At 41.2% G+C, this 16957-nt stretch overlaps 1 protein-coding gene across 2 annotated transcripts in view; it reads left to right on the plus strand.

Moving 5' to 3' along the window:
* ARHGAP23 (Rho GTPase activating protein 23) overlaps positions 1 to 16957 on the plus strand; it is a 289496-nt gene that overhangs the window by 132180 nt on the left and 140359 nt on the right. For both annotated transcript variants that reach the window (XM_053697729.1, XM_053697720.1), the window contains exons 7-10: positions 2814 to 4077; positions 4509 to 4664; positions 14269 to 14380; positions 14574 to 14631. In XM_053697729.1, coding sequence (XP_053553704.1) covers positions 2814 to 4077; positions 4509 to 4664; positions 14269 to 14380; positions 14574 to 14631 — 1590 coding nt within the window. The remainder of the gene's footprint in view (positions 1 to 2813; positions 4078 to 4508; positions 4665 to 14268; positions 14381 to 14573; positions 14632 to 16957) is intronic.

The raw sequence follows: 16957 nt of genomic DNA on the forward strand, positions 1-16957 counted from the left end.
TTATGAGACTGCCGGCCAGCAGCCTCCTGAAAGAATTACAGCTCATTCTACTAGAGCAGTAGCTTCCACATGGGCTTTTAAACATGAGTCCTCTGTTGAACAGATTTGTAAGGTGGCGACTTTGTCTTTGCTTCATACCTTTTCTAAATTCTATAAATTTGATACTTTTGCTTCTTCGGAGGCTATTTTTGGGAGAAAGGTCTTACAGGCAGTGGTGCCTTCCGTTTAAGTTCCTGCCTTATCCCTCCCTTCATCCGTGTCCTAAAGCTTTGGTATTGGTACCCCAGAAGTAATGTATGAACCCGTGGACTGGATACACCTTTACAAGAGAAAACAAAAATTTATGCTTACCTGATACATTTATTTCTCTTGTGGTGTATCCAGTCCACGGTCCACCCTATCATTTTAAGGCAGGTGTTTTTTATTTTTAAACTACAGTCACCACTGCACCCTATAGTTTCTCCTTTTTTTCTTGCTTGTCTTCGGTCGAATGACTGGGGGTGGCAGTTAGGGGAGGAGCTATATAGACAGCTCTGCTGTGGGTGTCCTCTTGCAGCTTCCTGTTGGGAAGGAGAAATTCCCACAAGTAATGGATGAACCCGTGAACTGGATACACCACAAGAGAAATACATTTATCAGGCAAGCATAAATTTTGTTTTTACCTCAAAAGTTCCTCAGTAGCCACATCCCATTGTAAAGGATTTCTAAGCAGCATATTAGTATGTCTCTCCTGGGACAGCTGAAAGGATGAGCCTTGTGCACTCTCATATTATTTCCCTATTCAGATTAGGGAATTTTACAATGAAATCTCATGAGAGTTAAGTCAAATCTCATGAGATCACAGTAAAAGAGTTCATGACCTCAACACTGCTGATGCTGATTGGCTGCTGTTCATTTTTTCATTTTTATTTTTTTTACCTGCAGCTGGGAGCAGGTGAAGTATAACTTTTTACACAGAACTTACTCTGCTGAGCTGAGGAGATTGTGAGTAAAATATCTTCCTTTTTTACATAGAGATTCTCAGGTGATATTTTCCTGTCAGCATTTTACAGTTATGCTGCATCAGTTTCAAGTGATTTAGCATATGAGTATTATGTTCCTTTAACTCATACTGATAAACTGATAAACAACTGCAGTAAAACTTATGTTGATTTGTTTTAAAAAATGTTTAATGTTATTATACTGCAACACATGATACAAGGAAATATATACAGTCGTATGCAAAAGTTTAGGCACCCCTGACAATTTCCATGATTTTCATTTATAAATAATTGGGTGTTTGGATCAGCAATTTCATTTTGATTTATCAAATAACTGAAGGACACAGTAATATTTCAGTAGTGAAAAGAGGTTTATTGGATTAACAGAAAATGTGCAATATGCATCAAAATTAAATTAGACGGGTGCATAAATTTGGGTACCCCAACAGAAATATTGCATCAATATTTAGTAGAGTCTCCTTTAATCTAATGAGTGTCTGGATTCTGGATGAAGGTATTTTGGACCATTCCTCCTTGCAAGACATCTCCAGTTCAGTTAGGTTTGGACAGCCCGCTTCAAATCACCCCACAGATGTTCAATGATATTCAGGTCTGGGGACTGGGATGGCCATTCCAGAACATTGTACTTGTTCCTCTGCATAAATGCTAGAGTAGATTTTGAGTCGTTGTCTTGTTGAAATTTCCAGCTCCGGTGTAACTTAAACTTTGTGACTGATTCCTCAAAATTATTCTCAAGTATCTGCTGATATTGAGTGGAATTAATGCAACCCTCAACTTTAACAAGATTCCCAGTACCAGCACTGGCTCCACAGCCCCACAGCATGATGGAACATCCACCAAATTTTTACTGTGGGTAGTTTGTCTTGGAACGCTGTGTTCTTTTGCCGCCATGCATAACGCCCCTTGTTATGACCAAATAACTCAATCTTTATTTCATCAGTCCACAGCACCTTCTTCCAAAATGAAGCTGGCTTGTCCAAATATGCGTTTGCATACCTCAAGCGACTCTGTTTGTGGCATGTGTGCAGAAAAGGCTTCTTCCGCATCACTCATACAGCTTCTCCTTGTGCAAAGTGCGCTGAATTGTTGAGCGATGCACAGTGACACCATCTGCAGCAAGATGATGTTGTAGGTCTTTGGATGTGGTCTGTGGGCTGTTTTTGACCTTTCTCGCCATCCTTTGCCTCTCCAATTTTTTAATTGGCCTGCCACTCCTGGCCTTAACGAGAGCTGTGCCTGTGGTCTTCCATTTCCTCACTATGATCCTCACAGTGGACACTGACAGCTTAAATATCTGTGATGGCTTTTTGTAGCCCCTAAACCATAATGTTGAAAATCTTTGTTTTCAGCTCATTTGAGGGTTGTTTTGAGGCCCCCATGTTGCTACTCTTCAGAGGAGAGTCAAAGAGAACAACAACTGGCAATTGGCCACCTTAAATACCTTTTCTCATGTTCAATGCTTAATGGGCTCACCAGACCAATTGTGTGTTCCAATTAATCAGTTCTAGGTAGTTACAGGTATTCCAATCAACAAAATGACAAGGGTGCCCAAATTTATACATCTGTCTAATTTCGTTTTGATGCATATTGCACATTTTCTGTTAATCCAATAAACCTCATTTCACTACTGACATATTATTGTGTCCTTTAGTTATTTGATAGATCAAAATGAAATTGCTGATCCAAACACCCAATAAATATATATATATATATATATATATATACTCACTCACATAAACACACACAATATAAACCCAATAGCCTCTCCCACCCTTTGTCATTTCCATGATTATTTCTTATTTACTTTCCCAGGCATACTCTCATGATGCATATTTGAAGGGAAATGAGCCATATCGTGGAGGAGCACACAGCATCCCTGAGCCGCCACCTGTTTTCTACCCAGGCAGAGGTCACCAAGCAGAATCGGTACCTGAATACCCCACAGGCTCCATGTACCATCGTCTTGGTTCCGAAGATGCCCTCTCAATGAGAAGCCCGCCTAAAGGAGAGGTTCCAAGAAGCAGATATGCCCGCCATGACAATTACAGTCGACCTGGTCCCACCCCTCTCCCTCCTCCCAGACCTTTCCTGGGAGGACCAGCTTCTTCAGACAGATTCCGTGGTCCAGGACCTCCAAACATTCCAAGTCATGGCTGGGCATCTCGGCCACTTCCTGACCCACCTTGTAGAGCTTCTCCAGACCCTTGGGAACGACTCGGCAGTCCCCGCTGGGTGAGTCCTTGGGAGAGGCACCAAGCTCTGTGCAGTTGGATGTCACAGCAGACCCCTCGCAGAGAGAGATCTGATATACCCCCCAGAAGACGCAGTGCCTCTCAGGATAGGTTGGGAGAAGCTATTCCTTCTAGGAACTGGCCTCATAGCGCTTCCCAGGACACCCTTCACCATCCCCCTGTTAATGAGTCCTGGGGTCATCGAGCTCAGTCAGACAATTTCCTTGCTCGATATGACAGGTCGATTGAGAAGTTGGATATAAGTGGACTTATCTCACCTCCTTATGAACGCTCTATTTGGTCCCCAGAAAGGACCTCTCGAACTGCTCTAGCATTTTCCCGTGGGCCACCGAGCCAACCTGTAACACCAGGCCTGCGGGAAGCTACAAAAACCCAACCACAAACCTCTAATGTTTCAGACTCAGGATACATTGGGTACCGTAGTTACAGCCCTTCTTTTCAGCGTCGGACTGAACACCTTCATGCCTTCTCCTTCAGGGAAACCGCTTTCAGTGGCCTTCCCACTTTTAGGACAGCACAGTATCCTGGCTCACCTCCATCTCCTCCAGAGAGGCGGCAGCCAGCTGCAAGTGTCAGCTCCACAGATGAGAGCTGCATAACGGAGGAGAGGCGGGAGGAGGTGATTCTGAGACAAAAGCCTCCCACAGGTCGTAGGGCTGCCCCACCATCAAGGCAAGCCAATCTAGTCTTCCAGGAGGAGGGGCAGGATTCCCAGCCCCTACCTCCCCCTTCAACCAATGAGGATGCACCCAGGGAGCGACCATTGCAGAGGGTACCACCATTACCCCCTGCTGAAGAACCCCTGGCATCAATCCCCTTTATAGGTGAGTTCTCAATTTAATATACTCTACTAACCTGCAAAATGATATACAAGCTTGCAACTCTCAAAACTATAGCATCCCATGGCATGTAGTCACCTCACATGTATGTGAGACATGGGCAGTGTCAGCATTAACACAACAATCACTAACACAACTTTTTAACTTAATGCAATCACTAACACAACTTTTATACCAAATCATAACATGTATATACTCTACAAACAGTGACAGTGCCAGCCTCCCCTATACCCTTAGTTTGACACACAATGATGGTGCCAGCCTGCCCCCTACACACAAGGTAAGTGTTGTGTGCCTTTGCAATACATACACCAGTATAAAAAGCCTCACCCATAAACACACCACATACAGAGACAGCCTCCCCCACACATCTGCAATACCCTCCTTGTTTCTTGCTAAACAATTTCTCTGTGCAGATGAGCCAACGAGTCCTAGTATTGACCTACGAGCCAAACATGTCCCTGCCTCCTGTGTTGTGTCAAGTGCCATAAATTCTGCACCTGTTATCTCTGCAAGTCCCTCTTCTCCAACATTCAGTTTTTCCATCAGCCGCCATTACTCTCAAGACTGCAGTAAGTAATAGAAATCTTCACAATCTGAATGTTATTATTTCTTTTTACCATCACACTTTTCTCCTCCTCAATACTTTTATCACTCTTTATTCTTTCCGTTCTGTCACTTGTATTGTTTCTGTGTTCTGTCCCTTTTCTTTCCTAAGATATGGTGAGTCCACGGCTTGAGCAATTACTGTTGGGAATATCACTCCTTGCCAGCAGGAGGAGGCAAAGAGCACCAAAGTTAAGCTGCTAAGTATCACTCCCTTACGCACAACCCCCAGTCATTCTCTTTGCCTTCGGTGCATGGTGGAGGTGAAGTTTAGGTGTCTGAAGAAATTTTTTGATTTAATCTACAAGCAAGTTTTGGGTTATAGCTGTATTCCACTTCATTCCTTGCAGTCGGTAGTGGTGGCTTTAAAGCAGTTAGGAACTTGTAAAGCGGTACTTACTGCGTTTTCCTAACAATTGCTGCCCTAGTTAGGAAAGTCAGAGTTGGCTATTCTGTTCTTTCTTTTTCAAAGGTCTCTGTGAGGAACTGTGTCCTTTCATACCTTGTAACTGTCTACATGCTGGACAGCGGAGCAGGTAAGTGCTTTTTCTTCCAGTTGGGGAGACCATGCACTTAACAAATTAAAAGAAACTGCTTTTTTATTGGGACATAGATAACCCTGTTGTATGGTTTACACTGGGGCATGAAGCAGGCACTATGGCATGTGTGAGACTAACATTTAAACTCTTTTAAAAAGAAAGGGTAAATGTTTTTATTAGACTTTATTTTCTGACACATACAGTATTTACTTGATAAAACAATACAAGTTTAAACTGAAAGCAAGGCTGAATTTTCTATTTCAGCAGCTTATTCATTTCCCCTTTGCTTTAAAATAAAATGATTCAACATTTTAAACTGTCAGGTTTGAAAAAAAACGGTTATTTCTGGAACTCAGTGTATCAGGAAAGTAGTGCCTCTCTGTGTCGCAGCAGTAATTTGAGCTCGGCAGTTGCGGTCACATGACCGGCTTTACTTCATAACGTTTCTGAGGATTTCTGGGTGATCCTGTATTAATTGGTAGCCGTAAGGCTTCTCAGTAATTGAGGTGTGGGGTTGCCTGAGGGGTATTTTAGAAGTTTATTTGATGTTTATTAAATGTTTTTTCTTAACTTTTCTCACATAATTTTGGTTCACAACATGTCTGATATGGAGCAAGAGTCTGCTCTCATGAATTCATGCTTATTATGTTTAAATGCACAAATTGCAGCTCCTATGCAATTTTGTTCTTCATGTGTCAAGAAAACCTTGCAAAATAAAGGTAAACTTTTTTCAGCCTAATGTCTCTCAGGATGATGCTGTTAAAACAATACCTCAGCTTTCTCCTGCTACGTCCCAAGCCTCAATGGCGTCACATGCAGTGCCCTGTGGTTCCTCTATAACTCCTAGTGGAGTTTATTTAAAAGCAGAAATTCTGCCCAGGTATCTTCAGTGGTACCTGCGGCATTAGCTGCCATTCCTAGATTACAGGGAAAACGCAAGAGGAAATCTAGAAATTCAGAAAGTAAGGTACCTGTCCTCAGTTCTGCTTCCCAAGTTGCCCTTTCTCATAAGTCTGATGAGGAAGATACATCAGGACTTTCTGAGGGTGAAATCTCAGATTCGGACAGTATAATTCCTTCTTCTAAAACTGAGGTGGTATCCTTCATATTTAAGATTGAATACCTTTGTATATTGTTGACTCCGATACCCCTGTCGTTGTCACTCCTAAGAAATCTAGTAAACGTAATAGTTTCTTTGATGAACCTTCCACTTCTGAGGTTTTTCCTGTGCCGGACCATGCTAGGGAGATTATCTCACAGGAATGGGAGAAACCAGGGGTGTCTTTTTTCCCCGTCTCCCATTTTTAAGAAAATCTTTCCTGTCGAGGACTCCATTAAAGACCCTTGGTATACTGTACCCAAAGTTGAAGGGGCCATTTCCACTATGGCTAAGAGAACCACTATTCCTATTGAGGATAGCTGCTCTTTTAAGGATCCGATGGACAAGAAGCTGGAGGCTTATTTGAAAAAGATTTATGTTTATTAAGGTCTCCAATGGCAACCTGCAGTGTGTATTGCAACCGTGACTAGTGCGGCATCTTATTGGTTTCAACGCCTTTTCTGATTCTCTTTAAGTAGAGACTTCCTTGTATGAAATTTAAGATAGGATTAAAGCAACTATCCAAGAAACTGGTCGCACATCACAGGAGCTCCGGCTCTCACTTTAGAAAATAAGGATAAAAATATGTTTTGAGACATACTTTCTTTACTCCATTGACTATCTGTGCATGCTTTTTACATAAGATACCAGGCTAACTGGGTTAGAACGACTAAACATCATATTTAGGCTCCCTTTGCATCTGCCACGCGGCCTTGCCACAGGAATGGCGGCTGTAGAGGATTGGGAGGCAACAGCTTCTGACTGCATAGAGGCCTCCTTTCGATTATTGGAAGGGCTTCTGACAAGGATATATGCAGCGCAAACTCGTAATGCTATGCCCACTAGGCAATTCATACAGCACTATGGAATGCATCAGGAGGGAGAGCACGCACCTGACATAGCTGCTGACAAGTTGGACGCCGCGGCAGAAGTCACACAGCAGGGCGTCAAGCCAACTCAACAGAGTCCAGCGGAGGGCTGGAGATCAAGGGACCGGCAGGAATCGCACTCCCATCTCGCACCAGGAACATCCCTTCCCTTTGGTGGCAGCCCGAGAATGGCAGCAGAACCTGAGCCACAGATGGACATGCAGGTAATCTCTCCAAGTACCCGGGGGAAAACATCGGGAGAACCCAAACGCATCGGTAGTAACGCAAAACGCTTTCACCCACTTATTCTGTTATGCTTGCCTTTTGAGCCTCTCCGGGTGACTGAACATTTTAGGAGAGGGCTGTCTGGCAAACCAAATCCAATCATCAATGGGCTCGTAAGATTAGGAATGGGCTAAATAGTTCCTGCTTGGTGATCCCCTGAGGTTACCATATCTGAACAAGGACATGTTATTTTCTAAACTGTTTCTACACCTTATGCCGTTGTGCTCGGTTGCCACGTTAAACTTTGTTGTTATCACATCTATTAGTTAAATTGTTCACTATGATAATAACAGTATCCGTGTATTCTGAAGCCATATGAGGATGGGACTGCTTCTCAAACAGAGGAACTGGCTAGGCTGATTTAGAACCATCACTCCCTTGAAAAGCACTGCTTGTCTATTTGGGTCACCCATGCTAACTGTTTCTCACACTATGATATGCAATTGATGATAATCTCAAGTTGGAACGCAAGCGGCAGTTGTTGCCCCCTTTCGGTGATTGAAAACCTGTGTGGGCCCGGGTCGCGGAGACTCTCGCAGTGAGCTGGAGGTGATCTTTACTTACGCATGGGACTCATGGCTAACGACTTAGATCACATTGCCTAACAAAAAACTGACCATGATCTTGAAGGGCAGCGATGCTACTACTGATTACTACAAGGTTGCATGGTGTCTGTGTTCCTCACCTTGATATAGTTAACACCATCATATAACCATTTTGACATGCATCGCTGCCTTAGGTCATCAAGTCCTCCATAATTATTTCAGTGTCCTGTGTCATTCGCTTGATATATTAGGATGTCATAATGGAATACCGCTATAGATTCACATGTGTATATTGACCTGCTATTTATTGTGTTCACTATGGAGCTATGGCCTGCTATAGTTTATCATACAAATACATTTCTACTTGTTGTGGTGCCACAATGCCCAGGGTATCATATGACAGCTTAAGCTATGTCTTGCACGTTAGGTCTATGTGAAGGCTCTGTGTGCTGCACACGTTATATCACAATCGCTGCTTATAGAGTTATGTTTGTTTTTAATATGACATATGTATGCAATGTGTGTTTTCTCAATGCATCCCTCCTGTTGTTACTGTACTGAAGTGTTCAGAGATGCTATATGTTTCATTAGATGGGTCCTGCTGTTGTATATACTTCCTAATCTGGCAGAATTGTGAATGGGGACATATAGAATACTTATAAAGTCTACACACTACATTAGTGCAGATATATATTGGGTTTATTTATTTCTATACAGTACAGACGTAGCCAGCGGCCGAGGCTGCATCCTAACATTTGGTATGCTCCACCTTGCAGTTCATTCTGCCTCAACCTCAACTTTAGATTCCACGTTGCTCTGGGGACAATTATGCATAGCTATATGTATTGCACTTTAAGCTGGTCCCATCCTAACTACTATAGTCTATTTGTGCCCTAGCATACAATCTATGTAAATGTCCCAATTTTTTCTGTTCCAGAACATGATCCACTCTAAATATATCACCTTTACATGATTCCCACAATTGCAACCATACCCCGTGCCCTACTAAGTCTATTACCTTTGGCCCATTTGTTTAGCGCTCCAACTTACATATAGCCCTTGCCTAAATGATGTAAACAATTCAATAAAAAGGCCTAGAAGTCATATACACAGTTTCCCTTACACAGTTGTTAGAGCAGGCAGGTCCTGCACCATTGTTATTCCCTTTTATGTAATATGGCGCTTTACTTAAATATTTGGCCCAACATACTCAATTTACCACCTCCCCCCCCCCTCCTCCCCCTCCTTAATATATCTCCTATTTAACAAAATACCCCCTCCCCCCCCCCCCCGCTATAATATAATGCACCCTCTATACTAAGAGGGACAACTATGCAGCTTTCCTATCTAATGGATGCCCTATATTTTGTACGCTTCCTTTGACTACTAGTCTCTTACCAGATATTATAATAATGTGAAGCATATTCTATCATACACACCTTATTCAATCACCCAGCTACTCCTTTGTTAATCTTTACTATTAACAATTATCCTCTAGCCATGGTTTTCAGTCTAAATTTCAATTCACATTCCAATGACCACCTCCTCCCCCCCCATCTTATAATGTTCCTCCTAGGTAAGGAGGCCTACCTATGCGGTCTTTCTAACCAGTACCGCAATCTATCCCATCTATTTTCTATGTTTCTATGTGTAGCTTGTCACTTTACTATAAAATTTCTATTACCTTGTCAAGCGAAACTGTTAAGCTTCACTTACAAATTGAGTTACAAGTTTTAGGTTTAGTATGTTCAATTTCACCACACTACTTATATATTACAAAAACTTGTTTTGTAGTGTTATTTAAAAAAAAAAAAAAAAAAAAAAAATGGAAGACACATGATGACCATTTGCTATTTACATATTGTGAAATATATGCCATAACTATTGTTTATACTTGACTTACTTTGAGAATTTTGAATATATTTCACTGGCAAGTTTGTGTATTATAAACATTCCTACAGATTTAGCTTATGTATAATTTTACATCCCTGTATATTCTCATGTCTACATGGCTTTGTGATAATATGCATGTAACCTTATTGCTTTTTCTTTGTCTTCAATAAAAAGAAAAAAGAAAAAAAAAAAAAAAAAAAGATAGGATTAAAGCTCTTAAATTGGCCAATTCCTTTATTGCAGATGCCATTTTACAGGTTGTTAGACTAAGAGCTAAAACTTCTAGTTTCACTGTCCTAGCCTGCAGGGTGTTATGGTTGAAATCCTGGTCTGCGGACATTTTCTCTAAAGTCAAGCTTCTGGCGATTCCTTACAAGGGCAAAACCTTGTTTGGACCCGGTTTGACAGAAATTATCTCTGATATTACAGTTGGAAAAGGGTCTTTTCTACCTCAAGATAAGAAGAATAGGCCTTAAGGACGTCAGAGTAATTTTCGTTCCTTTCGTAACTTCAGAGGAAAGCCTTCCCCTTCTTCTTTCAAGCAGGAACAATACAAGTCTTCTTGGAAACCCATTCAGTCTTGGAACAAGAGGAAACAATAAAAGAAACCTGCAGCTGATTCTAAATCAGCCTAAAGGGTTTGCCCCCCGATCCAGGATCGGATCAGGTGGGGGGCAGACTTTCTAAGTTCTCTCAAGCCTGGATTGAGATATCCCAGATCACTGGACTGTGGACATAGTGGACAGGGTTACGAATTGGAATTCGAGACTTTTCCTCCCAGAGGCAGATTCCATCTCTCAAGGTTATCTGCAGACCAGATCAAGAGAGAAGCGTTCTTGAAATTATACAACATCTTTCCTCCCTGGGAGTAATAGTTCCAGTTCCAGTGCAGGAAAAGGGTCTCGGTTTCTACTCCAACCTATTGGTGGTTCCCAAAAAAGAGGGAACTTTCCGTCCCATTCTAGACTTGAAGTGTCTTAACAAGTTTCTCAAAGTTCCATCCTACAAGATGGAGACTATACGCTCCATTCTTCCTTTATTACAAGAGGGTCAGTTAATGACAACCAAAGACCTAAAGGATGCATATCTTCATGTTCCTATTCACAGGGACCATCACAGATTCCTGAGATTTGCCTTTCTGGACAAACATTTCCAGTTTGTGGCCTTTCCATTTGGTTTAGCCACGGCTCCCAGAATTTTTTCTAAGGTTCTGGGGGTTCTTTTGGCAGTGATCCATTCTTGTGGAATTGCTGTGGCGCCCTACCTGGATGACATATTGGTTCAGGCGCCATCTTTTCAAGAAGCAAAATCTCACACAGAGATATTGTTGTCTTTTCTTCGTTCCCACGGATGAATGTGAATCTGGAAAAAAGCTCCCTTTCCCCTGCTACAAGAGTAGTGTTTTTAGGGACCATAATAGATTCTCTATTGATAAAGATTTTTCTGACAGAGGTCAGGAAAAACAAAATAATTTCCTCTTGCCTCTCTCTACAGGCTACTGCTTATCCTTCAGGGGCTCAATGTATGGAGGTAATCGGTCTGATGGTGGCTTCCATGGACATCATTCCTTTTGCTCAATTCCATTTGAGAGCTCTCCAGTTGTGCATGCTTAGACAATGAAATGGCGACCATCTGGATCTATTTCAGAGAATAGAGTTAGATCAGTCATCAAGGGACTCTCTCCCATGGTGGATTTCTCAGGAACATCTGTCTCGGGGTACATGCTTTCGGAGACCTTCCTGGGTGATCATGAGCACGGACGCCAGTTTGCTGGGCTGGGGAGCAGTCTGGAACTCATTAAAAGCTTTGGAGTTGAGGGCGATTTACAATGCTCTATTGGCTTGGCCTTAGTTGTCCTCAGCCCAGTTTATCAGGTTCCAGTCAGACAACATAACCTTTGTGGCTTACATCAATCACCAGGGAGGAACTCGGAGTTGCTTAGCCATGAAGGAGGTTACTCAGATTCTTCAGTGAGCAGAGACCCACAATAGCTGTCTATCTGCAATCCACATTCCAGGAGAAGACAACAGGGAAGCAGATTTTCTGAGCAGACAGACTTTTCATCCCGGGGAGTGGGAACTCCATCCGGAGGTGTTTTCCAGCTTAGTCCTCAAATTGGGGGTGCCGGAGTTAGATCTGATGGCGTCCTGTCAGAACGCCAAGCTTCCAAGGTATGGTTCAAGTTCAAGAGATCCACAGGCCGTTCTGATAGATGCTCTGGTGGTTCCTTGGGTTTTCAGGTTGGCATACCTGTTTCCTCGGTTTGCTCTCCTTCCATGGATCATTGCTTGTTTTAAACAGGAGAGGGTGTTGGTTATTCTAATAGCCCCTGCGTGGCCTCTCAGGATCTGATTTGCAGACCTAGTGGATATGTCATCTCTCCTTTCTTGGAGACTACCTCTGAGTAAGGACCACCTGATTCAGGGTCCCTTCTGTCATCCAAATTTTGTTTCTCTGAAGCTGACTCCTTGGAGATTGAACGCTTAATTCTGTCTAAGCATAGTTTTTCTTAGTCGGTCATTGAGACCATGATTCAGTCTCACAAGCCTGTTACTAGAAAGATTTACCATAAGATATGGCATACATATCTTTATTGGTGTGAATCCAAGGGCTACTCTTGGAGTAGAATTAGAATTCCTAGAATTTTATCTTTTCTTCAGGAAGGCCTTTAAAAGGGATTGTCAGTCAGTACCCTGAAGGGTCAGATTTCTGCTTTATCATTTTTACTACATAAACGTTTGGCGAATGTGCCAGATGTGCAATCTTTTTGTCAGGCCTTGTTCAAAATCAGGCCTTTCTTTAAGTCTGTTGTTCCTCCTTGGAGCCTTAAAGGGATACTAAACCCAATTTTTTTCTTTTGTGATTCAGATAGAGCATGAAATTATTAGCAACTTTCTAATTTACTCCTATTATCAAATTTTCCTCATTCTCTTGGTATCTTTATTTGCAATGCAAGAATGTAAGTTTAGATGCCGGCCCATTTTTGGTGAACAACCTGGGTTGTTCTTGCTGATTGGTGGATAAATTCATCCACAAATAAAAAAGTTCTGTCTAGAGTTCTGAACTAATAAAAAAGCTTAGATGCCTTCTTTTTCAAATAAAGATAGCAAGAGAACAAAGGAAAATTTATAATAGGAGTGAATTAGAAAGTTGCTTAAGATTGCATGCTCTATCTGAATCACAAAAGAAAAAATTTGAGTTCAGTGTCCCTTTAACCTTGTTCTTAAAGTTTACAGCTGGCTCCGTTTGAGCCTTTGCATTCCATAGACATTAAGTTGTTATCTTGAAAGGTTTTGTTTCTTGTTGCTATCTCTTCTGCTCGAAGAGTCTCGCAACTCTCAGCTCTGCAGTGTGATTCCCCTTATCTTATTTTTCATGCCGATAAGGCGTTCTTCATACTAAGTTAGGTTTCCTTCTTAAGGTTGTTTCTAATAGAAATATCAATCAGGAAATTGTTGTTCCCTCTCTGTGTCCTTATCCTTCTTCTTCCAAAGAACGTTTGTTACACAATTTGGATGTTGTACATGCTCTTAAATTCTATTTACAGGCGACTAAGGATTTTTGCCAGTTCTCTGCCCTCTTGGTCTGTTTCTCTGGGAAACGTAAAGGTCAGAAAGCTACTGCTACTACTCTTTCTTTTTGGTTACGAAGTATAATTCGTTTAGGTTATGAGACTGCTGGACAGCAGCCTCCTGAGAGAATTATGGCTCATTCCACAAGAGCTGTTTCCTCTTCTTGGGCTTTCAAAAATGAAGCTTCTGTGGAAAAAGTTTGCAAGGCTGCAACTTGGTCTTCTCTACATACTTTTTCCAAATTTTCCAAATTTGATATTTTTGCCTTTGCTGAGGCTTCTTTTGGGAGAAAGGTACTTCAAGCGGTGGTGCCTTCTGTTTAGGACTGCCTGTCTTGTCCCTATTTATCCGTGTCCTCTAGCTTGGGTATTGGTTCCCAAAAGTAATTTCTCAAGCCATGGGCTCACCATATCTTAGGAAAGAAAAACAAAATTTATGCATACCTGATAAATTTATTTATTTCCGGATATGTTGAGTCCACAGCCCCACCCTTTATTTTAAGACAGTTGTTCTTTTAAATATAACCTCAGGCACCTCTACACCTTGTGTTACTCCTTTTTCTTAATTTCCCTTTGGTCGAATGACTGGGGGTTGTGGGTAAGGGAGTGATACTTAGCAGTTTAACGGTGGTGCTCTTTGCCTGCTGGCCAGGAGTTATATTCCCAACAGTAATTACTCAAGCCGTGGACTCGCCATATCCGGAAATAAATACATTTTTCAGGTAAGCATACATTTCGTTTTTTCTCACAACAATCCCTTTTTCTTCAGGTAGTATTAAGTCAAGTAGGCGTTCATCTTACCTCCTTGCTATCAGCACAGAACGCTCCAAATCTTGTGATGATGGACTCAACACTTTTCGTGATGATGCTCGACTGCCAAGGTGAGTGTGACAGCTGAACTGAAATTAGCTGAATGAATCATCTACAGTGGTAAGGAATAATTGAAGAGAGGTGCTCACAATTAATTCTGTTCATTCTCAGCAAGGGAAAGGAATAACTTTGTTTTGAGAACTATAGATCCTTCCAGTCTAAGATGCTTATGAATCTGCTGATTTTTTTTTTCTTTCATTTTAGGAGGGGAGTGGGTCGGGTGCCAAGTCTGAGAATGCTGCGCAGTTTCTTTACTGATGGGGTAAGCATAGAGGTTGGGTTTGTCTAGAATATAGCTATGCAATTCAATATATATTTGTTAGAACAGCATGTTTCTTTGAAGGAACATGAAATTTGTTTCTTTCATTTATCAGATAGAATAGTCATAGATAGATAGATAGATAGATAGATAGTGATTTTAAACAACTTTCCATTTAGCTTCTTTTATCTAATTTATTTTGTACTCTTGGTATCCTTTGTTGAAAAGGATACATAGGTAGACTCCTGAGCTGCTGGTGACTGCACATATATGCCTCATGTTATTGGTTTACAGGATGTGTTCAGTAATGCATTGCTGCTTCTGCAACAAAGGGTACCAAGAGAATGAAGAAAATTAGTTAATCAAAGTAAATTGGAAAGTTGTTTAAAATTGCATGTTCTATCTTGAAAGAAAAATGCTGGGTTTTCATGGCCCTTTAAACACTAAATACACTTCATGCATGGGTGACGCCATTTTGAAAACCTAGATTTCACAGCAGGTATCTGAAGGAGAGAGTGTGCTACATTAAGGCACCCATTATTAGAGGGAGGTGGGGAATAACCTCAATACTATTCTTATAAAATGTATTTAGTGTTTAATTTCCCTTTAAGTCATGTGCATCATCTATTAGTAGTTTTGTAGAGCACGTACGCATGTGCAGCAAGCATACTGATTGCTACTCTGTGTATAATTACAAGATATGTGCATTCGGCAGTTTCATTCACGGACGAATGCGGAAGAAGGCGGCCGCTTGCAGCTCTTTTCGAAACAGAGATTGTTCTTTTGAAAGTGAAATACACTAAAATCTGGGTTTAGGGTTTTGCATTTTCACAAGAATAATTTTGGCTCCAATAAAGAGCCGCAAGAGACTGCCTTCTTCCACATTCGACAGTGAACGAAGCTGCCAATACACAAATCTAGTAAATATCGGGCACTACTCATTTGTTCAAAATTATCAAGAATTTAGTGGTGAAGTAATCACATTCGGGTAGATTACGAGGCTTGTGCTATGAGGGGTGCGGTGCTAAGGTGCAGTTTTTTCTCACTGCTCACTTGCCTGCAGCGCTGGTATTATGGGTTTTTACAAACCCGGCGTTAAAAGGAAAGAAGTGAGCGTAGAGCAAAATTGAGCTCCATACCGCACTCCAATACCAGCGCTGCTTAAGTCAGCGGTGAGCTGGTCGTACGTGCTCGTGCACGATTTCCCCATATACATCAATGGGAAGAGCCGTCTGATAAAAAGTCTAACACCTGCCAAAAAGCAGCGTAAAACTCAGTAACGCAGCCCCATTGATTCCTATGGGGAAACACATTTTATGTTTACACCTAACACCCTAACATGAACCCCGAGTCCAAACACCCCTTATCTTACACTTATTAACCCCTAATTTGCCCGCCCCTGACATCGCCGACACCTACATTATACTTATTAACCCCTAATCTGCCGCCCCTAACATCGCCACCACCTACATTTTACTTATTAACCCCTAATCTGCTGCCCCAACATCGCCGACACCTACATTATATTTATTAACCCCTAATCTCCCTCCCCCAATGTCGCTGCAACCTACCTACATTTATTAACCCCTAATCTGCCGCCCCAACATCGCTGCCACTATTCTCAATTTATTAACCCCTAAACCTAAGTCTAACCCTAACCCTAATACCCGCTAACTTAAATATAATTGAAATAAATATAAATAAAATTCCTATCATTAACTAAATTATTCCTATTTAAAACTAAATACTTACCTGTAAAATAAACCCTAAGCTAGCTACAATATAACTAATAGTTACATTGTATCTAGCTTAGGGTTTATTTTTATTTTACAGACAAGTTAGTATTTATTTTAACTAGGTAGAATAGTAACTAAATAGTTATTAACTATAAATACAAATTGACCTGTAAAATAAAACCTAACCTAAGTTACACTAACACCTAACACTACACTACAATTAAATAAATTCCCTACATTAAATGCAATTAAATAAATTAAATTAGCTAAATCACAAAAAAACCCCACTAAGTTACACAAAATAAAAAACAAACTACAAGATCTTTAAACTAATTACACCTAATAAAAGAGCCCTATCAAAATTAAAAAAAAGCCCCCCAAAATAAAAAAAACCCTAGCCTAAAATAAACTACCAATAGCCCTTAAAAGGACCTTTTGCGGGGCATTGCCCCAAAGAAATCAGCTCTTTTTATTGTAAAAGAAAATACAAACAACCTCCCCAACAGTAAAACCCACCTCCCACACAACCAACCCCCCAAATAAAATTCTAACTTAAAAAAAATAAGTTCCCCATTGCCCTGAAAAGGGCATTT

This window comes from Bombina bombina, chromosome 1 (assembly GCF_027579735.1).
Source record: "Bombina bombina isolate aBomBom1 chromosome 1, aBomBom1.pri, whole genome shotgun sequence".
Classification (NCBI taxonomy): Eukaryota; Metazoa; Chordata; class Amphibia; order Anura; family Bombinatoridae; genus Bombina; species Bombina bombina.